The sequence below is a fragment of the Ostrea edulis genome, chromosome 10 (genome assembly GCF_947568905.1).
Source record: "Ostrea edulis chromosome 10, xbOstEdul1.1, whole genome shotgun sequence".
In the NCBI taxonomy this organism is placed as follows: Eukaryota; Metazoa; Mollusca; class Bivalvia; order Ostreida; family Ostreidae; genus Ostrea; species Ostrea edulis.
Window position 1 is genome coordinate 24,645,348 of NC_079173.1, and position 14,419 is coordinate 24,659,766.

The 14,419-nt window shown below is 38.1% G+C and overlaps 1 protein-coding gene across 1 annotated transcript; it reads right to left on the reverse strand.

Moving 5' to 3' along the window:
- Nucleotides 1-620: 620 nt before the first annotated feature.
- Nucleotides 621-8,357, reverse strand: LOC125665603 (serine/threonine-protein kinase TNNI3K-like). The gene is made up of 3 exons (XM_048898320.2): nucleotides 8,296-8,357; nucleotides 5,412-5,561; nucleotides 621-4,682 (listed from the first exon to the last, which is right to left on the reverse strand). The coding sequence occupies exon 3, from the start codon at nucleotides 4,494-4,496 to the stop codon at nucleotides 3,675-3,677; it is 822 nt and encodes a 273-aa protein (XP_048754277.2). The 5' UTR covers nucleotides 4,497-4,682; nucleotides 5,412-5,561; nucleotides 8,296-8,357; the 3' UTR covers nucleotides 621-3,674.
- Between the last annotated feature and the right edge of the window lie 6,062 nt (nucleotides 8,358-14,419).

Genomic DNA, 14,419 nt, shown 5'->3' on the forward strand with positions numbered 1-14,419 from the left:
TTCTTATCATTTCTGAAGATCCAATGTTACTATCAATTCCAGTTATAAAATTACACAAGTTTGTATGTTCAACATCAGAGGTCAAGGTCACTGGAGTCACTTGCCCTTGATATATATTTGTATATCTCATCATCCTTTCTGAAGACTCCATGTCTCTATCTGACTTGCTTCTTGAGTAATACCAATTTTATGTTCTAAGGTCAAAGGTCACTAGTCATTTGACCTTGATACTGCTTTGTAGGTCCTGTCATAATCTTGCCATTTCTGATGATTCCATGTCACTATTAGTAATGGTGTAAAACAAGATGTTTTTATATGTTTTGTTCAACCAACTTGTACATTTTTAAGATAGTATTTTCATAGCCAAGGGTATTGGTACACAATACTGAAATGATACTAAATATGTGATTCAGAGATCTTTCCATGATCTGTATGAAACGTGTTGTGTCACAATCCTATGTATTACAGTGCATGTGCACTAGTTCAGGAAACCTTTACATGCCAAGGAGATTTTCCTTGCTATTATTCGACACTGTACTGTCAATCATTGCTGATAAAAAATCTGCGAATCTCTTCATTTCATTGGCTTTGTCCTCAGCCGGAACACAGAAGTACAAAAACTCTTTTCACAATTTTAATATTATATAAATAAATACAGCTGAAACTTCAAATCAAAACTCGTATTTTCACTTTCCAAGGGAATAACATCATCGAATACCATGTCAATACCAGATTTCATACAATTTACAGAAAATGTTCCAAGTCAAAAAAAATTCTTCATCTTAAGAATTCCTGCAACACTAAATTAGCTGTCCTTGGATGAACAAAAGAATTCAGTTTTTACTAACGAAAGAAACAGCATCTTTCTCTATCCTTTTGTCTAGACTTATATAATGGTTTTAGATAGAATATATTCATGCTTGAATTCCTCTCGTGTTGTAGGTAACTTGTGCACATTTAAATGGCAATATTTTAAGTATGGTATATATGCCTCATACAGTTATATAAGTGAAATTATCATACTGTTTTTTGCCCTAACAGTTAGGGCTGAAACAATTCACCGAAATATCCATACTGTTCAATATAAACCCTTGATTCAATGTTCAATTCATTGCCTCAATTTTCGGTGCAATACCTTTATTATAAACTGGTTCAGTAAAATACATCAGGTTCGGACTGATTTTGTTACCTGCATGAGGGACAAAATAATGTTAAATAACATTCAGACTGTTGTTTACCTTGAGTCTTACGAAAATAATAATAAACTTTATCAATTTAAACTACAGAGCCAAAATGCATTTTACCATTTGGCAATTTGGAAACATTTTGCTTTTAAAATTATGAATGTAAATCTTGGTAATTAAACTTTTCTGCAATATTATCATTGGTTTCTTCTGTAAATTGTATCATATTGAAAGTATTGAATCATGACATAAGTATTGCAATATGTATCGTATCGTGAAGGGGGCGTATCGTTTCAGCCCTACTAACAGACCTTGAATACTGAATCACTTGTATTCAGCATATATCCATTGCTTACATGTCCCCTCGCGAATCATGGACACTTACAGGGGGAGACTTCTTTGAATTGCGAACTTGTCACCGGCCCCTTTTTGGTATCGATGATACACTAGGTAAAGCGAACTTATCTATAAATACATATAAACTAAAGAACTGTTTGTCTGATAGTCATTAAGTTTCAGACAGGATGGTCATGACTAGTTGCTGTAGATTACCCGTATTGATTATTTTATAGGTCACTGGTCACGGACCTACAGTTGTACTGGCAGCAACAGATGTCTGACCTTTGACTAGAGATTGTCACTTTCATGTTTTGTTTGTCAAACTTCATAGGCAAGTTGGCTACATGTAAGACTTGTAAATAATATTCCTCTACTGATTTGTAGGTCTCGAGTTTAAAGTAGGTCTCGAGTTTAAAGTTGGGGGGGGGGGGGGGTGGGGGAGGGGGGGTGTGTGGTCTTAAGGCACATACATGTAGCAGAATAATGACTTTTGCACTGATTGTCTGAAAATTCTTGAAAAACCCCAAAATATAAAAAATGAAAAAATGTGTTTGCCCATACTTCAAAATCTCTCATTTCTAGTACTACCAGTTCAAGTCTGCTATACACAATGTACCAACACCACCACCCCCATCAGAAAATCACACATTTACATTAAACAGCAGGATAAAAATACGTAAAAACTAGCTAAAATGACAAAATATTAATGTCAACAGTTTCTTACAAAAAAATGAAACTTTATAAATATTTATAAATCAATTGACCATTGTATAATAGACATACAACACAAAAATACCATCATAAGAGTTATTGCCCTTGATAACATTTCTTGTAATATAAATAATTGATTACTCAAAGAAAATAAAAACCTTTTCAATATCAAATAGAATAATACCAAACTTTTAAAACTATACCCAGTGAATAAAATTCCTCCAAGGGATATATTTCTATCATACTCAAATTTTGATAAAATAAACATTTTACAAAAACCATATGACATCACAGAAAAACACAATACAAAATGTTGTATAACACTCCTATTAATTTTTAAAAAATCTCTAAAGTACTTCACACTAATAGCTTACAATCATAATCTAAAAAACAAATGTCCTGTATTAAAGTAGTATTATGAGCTGGTAAAAGTCAAACAGTCTTTAAACTATTATGTAAAAAAAACAAAAACAACTAAGAATTTACATTTTCAGTTAAACATTAAAAGCAATGTTAAAGAAATGAGGATGGAGCTATCTTAACCTGATAATGCATGGAGAGTCAGTGGTTGATTACTTTGTAAAGTAATTGATTAAATTACAATATTGATAATCATAATATGCAAATACATGTAAATCATAATTTTTGAAAGAAAAAAAGTATAAATGGAAAATAATCATTCATTACATCTAATTACTTGTGGGAAAAACCCCCAATAAAATAGAAATTTCACAAGTTCCCTAAACTTTACAAACTTGATATCTGTACTACATGTAATTACAATCAGAAAAGGTCCAGAAAAATATATCAACTCACACATTGATATTTTTGTTTCTAGCAAGTGTCCTTAAAAATTAAAAGTCAATAAATCTGACTTTGATTAGAAATGCATAAAATTATGCAAAAAAAGATATATACATCATACTTAATATTATTTTCGTTGTGGGTATCTAGTTTGTGTAAAGTGCTTTGTGGGCAGTAAAGCGCGTACAGTGTATGTATCACGTGATATGGTCATGTAAATTCTTCAGATCATTTAGAACGTAGAACCGGGTGGTGATATGGAAATCAGTAAATCAAATATGTATGCAAGGTATTACATGCAATAATATGTGTCATATTTTGTCTTGGCGGTGGGATTAGATTACATACATATAAAAAATAAATGTTCAAACAAACAGCATTGCAGATTGTGTTTCTATTGTTTTCCAGACCACTACTTTAAAATATCTTGGAGTATGATTAATTTATATGCCAACGAACATAGTGAGGGAGAATATAAAGTCAACAATGATTACTGTATACAGTCTTATTTTCCTGCTGTGTAATTATTACTAGCTAGTTTCATCAATCATACATGTAGCTTGAAATTAAAACCAATTAAAATACAAATAAATGATGAGACTGGGAAAATATCTAGCAGTTAAGCTGTACACGAGATCATTGTATGGACTGATTAACACTGTCAAGTTCTGAAATTTCTAAAAATCCCTTCAATGGTTTAGGTAGAGCTAGCTCCCTTACTTTTTGCAGGAAGTGTGGTTTGAGGAGGTGCCTGATACACACTCTGCACTGCTGTTGTAGGTACACCGGTCGAACCTCGATATCCAGGTTGTCTTCCACTGTCTTGTAGTATTGGGTGATGGTGTATGAGTGGTAAACTGCAGGGTCGCAGAATTTAGCACCAGCCAGCAACAGCATTTTGGTTATTTTAAGATTTCCACGTACCAGGGCAAGGGTCAGAGGCGTGGTACTGCGCCCAGACACCCAACCTGACAAATCCACATCACAGTTGTGCTTTATGAGTAGTGCTGCACAAGATCGGTGGTTTTTGTGAACAGCAAGGAGAAGTGGTGTTTTAAACATCCTGTCCTGTGCATCAGGATCGGCACCATTTTCCAGGAGAAAGCTTGTGAAGGCCACACTCCCCCTGATTGCTGCGGCATGCAGTGCGGTCTGACGATATCTCAAAGATGCATGGTTAATGTCACTTCCTGCCTCAAGAAGGGTCTTAATCACATCTGTCTTTGATGAGTACATCACTGCCCAAAGAAGAGGAGTGTACCCACCCCATACTATAGCATTGGTATTTCCTCCACTCCTCAACAGGTGCCCAATAATTTTCAAATGTCCATAGCGACTAGCCCAACACAAGGCTGAATCAATCGTGTACTGCTCACAGCCTTCCTTCAACAGTCTAACCACCCTGTTTTCATCACCTCTGTGAATGGCATCAAGAAGATAAATGTGTTTGGTAGTCATCCTTGTCTTAGGTCACAAATTATTCTTGTCTGTAATATTCTCTCCTTTGCCTTTCGATTGCTGTTCCCTCCAATTCTTTCTTAAATGTACCTGTATTGATAGGTGTTCAAATCAACCTTACTTGTGTTTGAGTATTATGTTGATTATTTACACCAGTCGGCCGTTTTTCAAAAAGGTTTTGGCTCTCTGAAATAAAAGAAACGAGAAAATCAGTAAAACTGATGGATGTTCCATGAACTGCTTCTAACTAATGATTAAAAGTACTTCATACAATGAGTGACAGTGATCAATAACTGTTAAATGAAGGTTTTTTCATACAGGTATATGTTCTGACTGGTGAGTGACCTTGACCTTTCCAAAATGACCTTGAGTGACATTTGGATGAGAGCCAGTTGCTTGTTGCTTATTTTTGTGATAAATGGTCAAATTACCTCTTTAAAAAACTGTTGATTACAAAAATGAAAGAACTTTTTATTTATATAAGGTATGTATATGTTCTGAGTGACCTTGACCTTTCCAAAATTACCTTGGTCTAAAAATCCCCTGTCCCCAGGAATACTTGTGGTCATTTATGATCAATTTCTGATGAAAGGTTTAAGAGATGGGAACTTTTTTACATCAAAAACTCATGAAATAAGGAACTTTTTTTATGTTCTGAGTGACCTTGACCTTTAGAAAATGATCCATTTTGATCGATTTCTGATGAAAGGTTTAGGGAGATATGAGCTCGGATGGACAGACATGACAACGTCTAGTTATGCTTCCCCCAATTTTCTCAGGGAGTATAAAAAGATTTGCTCCCCCCCCCCCCCCCAAATTTCACAGTGAGCTTAAAAAGATAATTTTGATTCTCAACACTAATGAGATGCACTACAAGGAAATAATCTCTCTCTCTCTCTCTCTCTCTCTACATACATCTATACATTTCTGTATATCTCCCGCCTCTGTAAGATGTTGATTCTTTCTGAATCCCTCAATCACTCTCTTTGTCGGTGAATACCAGATCTTTACCCCTTTCAAGAAATTTTCTGTATGAGGAAAGTACCTCCACAAACTTTTACATATCTGAAACAAACAAACAAGTCTTAACAAACTCAAATAAATTACATGTACATCTACATTATTTATATGTATTTTTCAATTAGAAGTAATTTAATGAAAATGTTTTAAATTTGTGCTGTTGTCTTTTTTTTTTCGATGTTGCGGTCTATGCTATTGATAAGGTCTATGTTATCTTGTCAGAGACCTGTGGTCTATACCAAGTTTTGAACCAATTTCGAACACTGCAGAAATAACGAAACAATTTAATTATTATTTATATCAAGTCTTAGATATAGTGTTTTCATAGTATAGTTATAGAAAACTGAAAGCTATTTTAAAATGAACCAGAATGCTTTCTTTATTCTTGTGACATATATAGCTAGGGGCCTATAAGTGACCTGAATATTTTATTAATTGTGATGATAGTAGCCACAGGGTTTTGACACAAAACCCTGTGATAGTAGCTTAAATAATTATGAATGCTAAGAGCACAGTGCATTATTGGAAATGCTTTTAAACAACACCCCTCCCCTAATTTTATACCCTTCGCCCCAAATCTTGTATCAAGGGGGAATTGCCCACAGGGTTTTGACACAATATGAGCAAATTGGTATATATAGTACAATAGTCACTTTTATTCCATATATACCAATTTGCTCATATTGTGTCAAACCCCTGTGGAATTGCCCGGGGCCTCATTTCTAAATTTCTGGAGTAAACAAGTTTTATTAACCTCAGTGATTCAGATTGGAGTTAGCCATCGGCAAATGGCCAATAAATATTGAAAATGGCCGACAAAAATTCTCCAGAAAGGCCAACATGGCCTATGAAATTTTTGGTTTTTCGGTCAGTACGGCTGATCGTTTTTTAGTGTTTATCGGCCACAGGAAAATAACCGCTATCCGTCCGGTTTGATGATCATGATTGGCAACAAACCCTATTAAACATCAGATTTTCCGGTTGCGTTCGTAACTAGGAGGTCGTGACTTCGAGTCCCGATCATGACATAGCCGCATCAAACATATTAAGAAGTAAACATGGTTAGTGATTGCTCCTTCGCCAAACACTCGTCATTTACTAGATTTAGAATCACGGGTCTTTCGGATGCGACCTTAAAAATGGAGGTACTGTGTCGCGGCAGGCGTTGGCACGTTAAAGAGCCCTCACTGATATGGCCCTGAGCGCTCAATATTATATAGGTCTAAATTTGTGATACTTCACCTACAACTGGCGACGTCTCAATTATCGACGGGATGAAAAACAATCAAACAACAACACAGGAACGACCGAGAAGAATTCCGATACAGTTGACTGCAGTCATGATAATTAAACTGAAGAATTGAAAACTAAAACGTCAGTTTAATTTCAAAGTTTTGAGTTTATTTTGCAGTATTGCTTCATATGTATTTAGGGCCTAAAGTTTTCATGGAGTTAGGCCAAAATGGCCTATAATTTTTGTATCATTTTGGCCCTCTGTCCTATCAAAATTGCATTCCAATCTGAATCACTGAACCTACATAGCTTTGTAAATCTATTTCAAATGGCTTCATTGAGCTAGTTCAGATCGAATGGGATTGAATGTCTATTTTTTAAAAATCACAATGACATGCCTGTAATGTCTATATCTTAAATAGTTCATTCAGATTAAATGTTTTCCCACACTTAGGAATGTGCTCTATCAGCGAAAGCTATATATTTAGTATTAAGTCAGTAATTGATGTTGACAGCCTCAAGCCACCTGCGTATCTAAGAGACTATGTGACCACTTGAGGAAAAAAGGGACCTGACTTATTATTAGATTATAATTTTCTGACTTCTTAGATTAGTTATTAGATTATAATTTTGTTTTGATGTTATAAAAATGAGTTTGTTAGCATTTTAAAATTTAAATCAACAGGCTGTCATTTCTAAAATTTTAAAAATTTGCTTTTGTCTAAGGTGAAGAGGGATGTAATGTCTATATCTTAAATAGTTAATTCAGATTAAATGTTTTCCCACACTTAGGAATGTGCTCTATCAGCGAAAGCTATATATTTAGTATTAAGTCAGTAATTGATGTTGACAGCCTCAGCCACGCGGTTTGTGAAATTGCTTAGTTATGTAGTTGAGAATTAAAGAATGGAATTGGACAGACGCGTTCCTCTTATGAGTGTCTAGAGCACGACAATTACGGACAGTACAATGCCAAAAAGTCGCATTTAATAATTTTGAACATGTTTGTACTATGAACTATAGTTAATCACAATACTACATCATTTTAAGATTCAAGAAAAGAGAATTTCTGTTGTGTTGTTTTAAAAACTGCCCACTACCCTGTGTGCATTGAAGCATAAATATAATTACTGCGGAAATGAGGGAGTTATTTATATTCGGTCTTTCCTATCCCCAGGGGATGACTTTACAACGTGCAATATAAGATTGCCAATTAATCCATTAATTATTCTGTTGACAAGTTGTTGATCCTCATTGACTTTTATTCTATGCTGAAAACTGGAGAACTGTCGCTAAACATAAGACAATTCTGAATCAAACTTCTTCCTTAGGAATGCAATATTAGAAAAGTTTGTTTTTTTTTCTTTGTTTACACTGAGTTGCACAGCTGTTGTAAACACTCAGAGATGTACGATTTTTCATGCTTTTAGAAATTGCTTTGAGAAACTGATTTAAAACAGCTAAATCAAGCTATTTCAAATATCTTTACAAAGCTATATAGAAGTTATGCTGGACCTGTGAAAACATCAACAGTAATAATATTTACCACACTACTGCGCAGATCAATCCTTCCAGAAAGTTTGTAAACATACAAGCGTTTAACTGAGTATGATCGCAAAGAGATTATGGATAGTGTAAAACAGGGATCATGAAAGGACGAGAATAGTATCGACAAGCTTTAATATCCTTAAAAAAAGTTTACAGTACTAGTGCTATATCTATTATCTACTGTTGAGAGTGTTACGTGTGGTATTGCGGGGGGGTACCAAATTTTTATTATGGGCGAAGAGCGATAACTCTATTTTCTTTTTATCGACTGTTTCACTGAACTCTTTTTCGCCAGAAGTTAGAATCTGGTGCCCTGCAGACAATAAAGTTGTATAGACTATTACACTCTTTTCTCCAGGTAATTATTTTAGATTATCACACTTGTATGCTATGTATATCACCAAGGGTATTATTTGAGATCCAGTTAATATGTTTATTATCATTATATGTTAGGTCACACAATTATTTACTTGAATTATGAAAGTTACTTGTTTCGGTCAAGCACATGTGAAGCACATGTTCCCGCCATTTGTATTTTTCTATATTTTTCCATTTTGAATAGGAATGCAGTGTTAACATTTATCTATAATGCATAAGATGCCATTAAGTGTTAGGTTGTTTATGCATAAGGAATTGTTATCATGCTTTATACACTTTTATGAATGAATTATGGAATTACCGTATATGTTCATATAAACTTCATACCATTTTATTACACTATATCATGTACTTGTAAAATTACCGTAGTTCCTCTAGTAAACACAAAATTTGTAAACTTTGCCAGAAGTTAGAATCTGGTGCCCTGCAGACAATAAAGTTGTATAGACTATTACACTCTTTTCTCCAGGTCAAGTGGCAAGTGTAACATTTGGGGGCTCGTCCGGGATTTTCCATAGCCATGGGAGAAAAGCAAGAGTTGGAGTTTGAGGTCTTGTCCAAGCTGTACCAAGCACCAGTTGAGACTCTTCAGGGTATTTTAAAAGACAACAAGATCATCACAGAGCCAAACAAGGCAGACAAGGTCCTGGCAGTGAAAGCCATCTTGACATGGCTGGATAAGGAGAACAGTAGTGATGACGGCAACACGACTGCTTTATTACTACTGAATGATGCATTGACAGCAAAGAAAATCACAGTTAAGACAGATAAGGCAGAAAAGGCCCCAGAACCGAAACCAAGTGACACCAAGAACAAACATCCACCCTTGTGTCATAAAGACTTCAAATTAAGTGGTGAGATTTCAGACCGCCCTAATAGACTTTCATTTGTAAGCCTAGTTCGACAAATTGAAGCCGGACTTCGCAAATCGTACAGTGAAGCAGACATAATTGATGGGGTCACCCGAGCTATCTCACCAACTCTACCTTTGAGAAGTTATTTGGAGGGACGTGAAAAGTTGTCGTTGTCATCACTGCGGAAGATTCTCCGGTCCCACTATGAGGAGAGATCTGCAACTGAGCTCTATACCCACCTGACAAATTCAACGCAGGGGAAAGATGAACCTCAAGATTTTCTGTTAAAACTTCTAAGCCTGAAACAAAAAATCTTGTTTGTATCGAAAGAAGAAGGGGCTGAGGTTCATTATGATGATAAGCTCGTTACACCCGTGTTCCTACACACTTTGTATATAGGACTCAATGATGAGACACTACGACGTGAAGTGAAGCCAATTTTAGACTCTAAAGTTGAAGATGATGAACTTATTCAGCAATTCAGCACAATCGTCGCCAGGGAAAAGGAGAGGAAGGGACGATTAACCAAAGCAAAGGTTAACTCTGTCACAGAGGAGGCTCAAAATCCTCCAAAGAAGGAACAGAAACAGAAGGATGTCAGAGAGGGTATTCTTTGGATGGAACTTCAGGAACTACGTGCAGAAATCGCAGAGATCAGGAAACAAAATTCTGCGCCTTTTAAGAGTCCATCAGATACAGATGCTCCTCGCAGATTTCAGTTGGGTTGTGAGAAGTGTAGGCAATTAAACACAGCATCATCATGCACACATTGCTGGGTGTGTGGCAGTGAGGAGCACTTCAAAGCAGGCTGCAAACAGAGGAAAAGGTCGGGAAATGGGAGGGGGTCACGTCGAGGGAGCCGTCAGTGACTCCGCAGTTTGGAAGCTCCCACTGTGTTGTGAACGCCATTCATTCTGATTTTGAGATGCCAAAAAGTGAAGTAGAAACAATATCTCCTAGTGTAAAGTTAAGACTGGTTAAACTTATTGGTGATAAATGTATTGTGACTTGCTCTCTGGATAAAGTACCCGTACAAGCATTATGGGACACAGGAGCCCAAGTGTCCATTATTTCTAGTCAGTTTCTCCAGGCCCAGTGTCCAAGCTCTGATGTGCGCCCTGTAAGTGATCTAGTGTCCAGTGATTTGATTCTTACATCTGCTAGCAATGATGAAGTTCCATTTGAGGGGTGGACAGATCTGGAGTTCCAGCTAGGACATGGTACTACCTCCCTAAGGGTTCCCTTCCTAGTATCCAGCTCACCATCATTAGTTAGGCCAATCATTGGTTACAATGTCATTCGTCATTACATCAATTCAGATGAATGCCTAAACAACGCCCTTACTGGTGCACTACCGGGAATCAGCCCAAAGACGGTCAACATGATATCTCAGATGTTGCAGGAGACAGAGACGGTATATAATGTATATAGTGGATCGTCAACGCAGGAAATTTCGCCCCAGAGTTCTGTGATCATACGTGCCTGTTTCAGAATTGGTCGGAACCATGGAGGGCAGTGGAAGGGATTGTTTACTCCGGCAGTTTTTGAGGGCAATGGGTTAATTATAACCGAAACACTGCTAACTGTGAGTGAAAATAAACATTCTATGAGTTTCGTTAGGATTCCTGTCCAAAACTGTACAAACTCTGTTGTGATTCTGAAGAAGAATACTCATCTAGGCACGTTGGAGACTGTGTCTTCCGTTGTCAGCATGAACTCAGTGACGTTGGAACCAGTAAGAACACAGACACTAAACACTGACACAGAAAAGTGGAATCCACCTGTTCTTCTACCTACAGACAAGCTCAGTGCAGAAGACCTAATAAAAGTGAAGCAGGTATTATATGAGTATTCGGATATTTTCTCGCGTGATGAGGCGGACATTGGATTTGCTCCGGATTTGAAGATGGACATTAGCATGCATGACCCCAGCCCAGTGCGACAGACCTATAGATCCATTCCAAATGCATTGTATAGTGAGGTGAAGGATTACATACAGGATCTGCTGTCCAAAGGTTTCGTTCGCAAGTCAAAATCTGCATTTGCCAGCCCCTTGGTGTGCGTGCGGAAAAAGGACGGCAGCCTTCGTCTCTGTGTAGACTACCGAAAGATAAACCAAAAGTCAGTGGCTGATAGTAGACCCTTACCGAAAATCCAGGATGCACTTGATAGTCTCGGGGGCAGCAAGTGGTTTTCCCTACTTGACCAAGGAAAGGCGTATCATCAAGGAGTGATGTCAGAAGATAGTAAAAAGTTTACAGCCTTCATAACACCTTGGGGACTCTATGAGTGGGAGCGAATTCCTTTCGGTTTATCTGGCGCTCCAGCTGCTTTTCAAACCTTCATGAATGACTGCCTAGAGGGGATAAGGGATCGGTTTTGCCTGCCTTATCTGGACGACACTCTAGTTTACTCATCCACGATTGAGCAGCACTTGTCACATCTAGAACAGGTTTTCCAGCGTTTCCGAGAGAGAGGGGTAAAACTGAAACCTTCCAAGTGTCATCTGTTTAAGCAGGAGGTGAGGTACTTGGGTCATTTAGCTACTGGTGAGGGCTACACTATGGACCCAGAGGACAAAAGAGCAGTTTTGATGCTAAAAGAGAGGAAACCGACTTGTATTGGAGATATGAGAAAACTTCTTGGATTTCTAGGGTTCTATCGGAAGTATATACCAGACTTTGCACGTCGTGCCCGACTACTTTATGACTTAGTAAAGAATCCAAAAATCAAGAATCCTCTTGCAGGCAAAGGAAAGTCGAGGGTAAAGATGAAGAATGGACAAGTATCTTCCCAGGTGAAGATCAGCTGGACGAGAGCCCACCAAGAGGCATTGAGTGACCTTGTGGATGCTCTTACAAACCCACCTGTCATGGCTTATCCACTTTTTGACAAACCATTTGATCTACATGTGGATGCATCAGGAGAAGGATTAGGGGCCATACTCTACCAGAGGGATGACCAAGGGATACCTCGAGTGGTTGCATACGCTTCAAGAACACTGTCACCAGCGGAGAAAAACTACCACATGCACTCAGGAAAACTAGAGTTTTTGGCCATGAAGTGGGCTATAGCCGATCGCTTTCGTGACTATCTGTATTATGCTCCACACTTCACAGTGTACAGTGATAACAATCCATTGTGCTATGTTCTCACCACACCTAGGCTAGATGCCACTCGACTTCGGTGGATTAGTGAACTAGCAGACTTCAATTTTTCTGTGAAGTATAAACCAGGGCCAAGGAATAGGGATGCAGATGGACTGAGCCGTATGTCTCTAGATTTTACCACCCTACAATCTGAGTGTACCATGGAGTCTACAAAGGATGAAGTAGAGGCTACAGTTAAAATGGTGGAAGCTCGTACCAGTAACAAGCTGCAAGGATTTGTTTCACCTGTATGTCCAACACCAGAGTCCACTTCTAATGTACCTGATGATGTCAAGGTCAGCCATGAAGCTCTGCTAACAGCACAAGAAAAGGATGAAACTATTTCATTGGTGATTAAGCTAGTAACAAAAGGGAAACAACCTAGTGCAAGAGAAAAGAAATCCTTCTCTGTTCAAGAAAAACAACTGTTACGGAGCTGGAAGAAACTCTACGTTGATGATCAGGGACTTCTAAAGCGCCGTGTTAAATTACTCACTGGCGAGATCAAACATCAAGTTGTCCTCCCACCTAGGTATAGGGATTATGTGTATGATGAACTCCACGCTAAGATGGGACATTTAGGAACTGACAGGGTTGTCGCACTTGCCCAGGAGCGATTTTATTGGCCGCGGATGGCATCTGATATAGCAGAGTTTATACAAAAAAGGTGTCCATGTATCAAGGATCGAAAACCAAATGTTAAGCCGGTTGCACCTCTCGAGCCAATAATAACAACCTACCCTTTTGAGATGGTATCGATAGACTTCCTGCATTTGGAATCGTGCAGTGGCGGATACGAGTATATTCTGGTCGTGGTAGACCATTTCACACGCTTTGCAGCCGCTTACCCTACTAGGAACAAATCTGGACGCACTGCTGCCGAGAAAATGTTCAACGATTTCTTCATGCGGTTTGGGTTTCCTGATAGATTGCACCATGATCAGGGTCGGGAGTTTGAAAACAGTTTCTTTTCTAGATTACAGACCTTAACTGGGGTGAAACATTCTAGAACCACACCCTACCATCCCCAAGGTAATGGTCAAACAGAGAGACTGAACCGTACACTACTTGGTATGTTAAGAACTCTACCTAAAGATCACAAGCGCAATTGGAAGAATCATCTTAACAAGATGACCCATGCATACAATTGTACGAGGAATGACAGCACAGGATATTCTCCTTTCTATCTAGTATTTGGTCGTCATCCAAGATTACCAATAGACCTCATATTTGGACTGGATGATCAGTTAACAGCGAAGAAATCAGACTGGGTGACTGAGTGGAGAAATAGATTAGAAGAAGCTTATCGAATAGCAGCTAAAACTGCAAGCAAAGCCAGTCAGCGTGCAAAGGATCGCTATGACAAGAAACCTCAAAGTGCTGCATTAGTCAAAGGGGATCGTGTTCTTGTAAGGAATCTATTGGAACGTGGTGGTCCTGGAAAGCTGAGGTCTTACTGGGAATCTGAAGTTCACACAGTACTACGACGAATAGGAGATTCACCAGTCTATGAAGTCCAAGCAGAGGGCAACAGAGGGCGACTGCGTCGACTTCATCGTAATTTGTTATTACCGTGCAATGACCTACCTGTGATTGTAAAACCACAACCGAAGCGCAAAACAAGAAGTAAGATAACACATGGTCAGTCACCAAAAGAATTGTCGAGCGACTCCTCCGATTCTGATGAGGTGTGTTGGGGGCATCAGTCTGAAGCAGCAAGAAGCGATCCTAGACTAAATCC

Coding starts and splice junctions, on each gene's coding strand:
- LOC125665603 (XM_048898320.2), bottom strand. CDS start 4,496: ATGACTACCAAACACATTTATCTTCTTGATGCCATTCACAGAGGTGAT.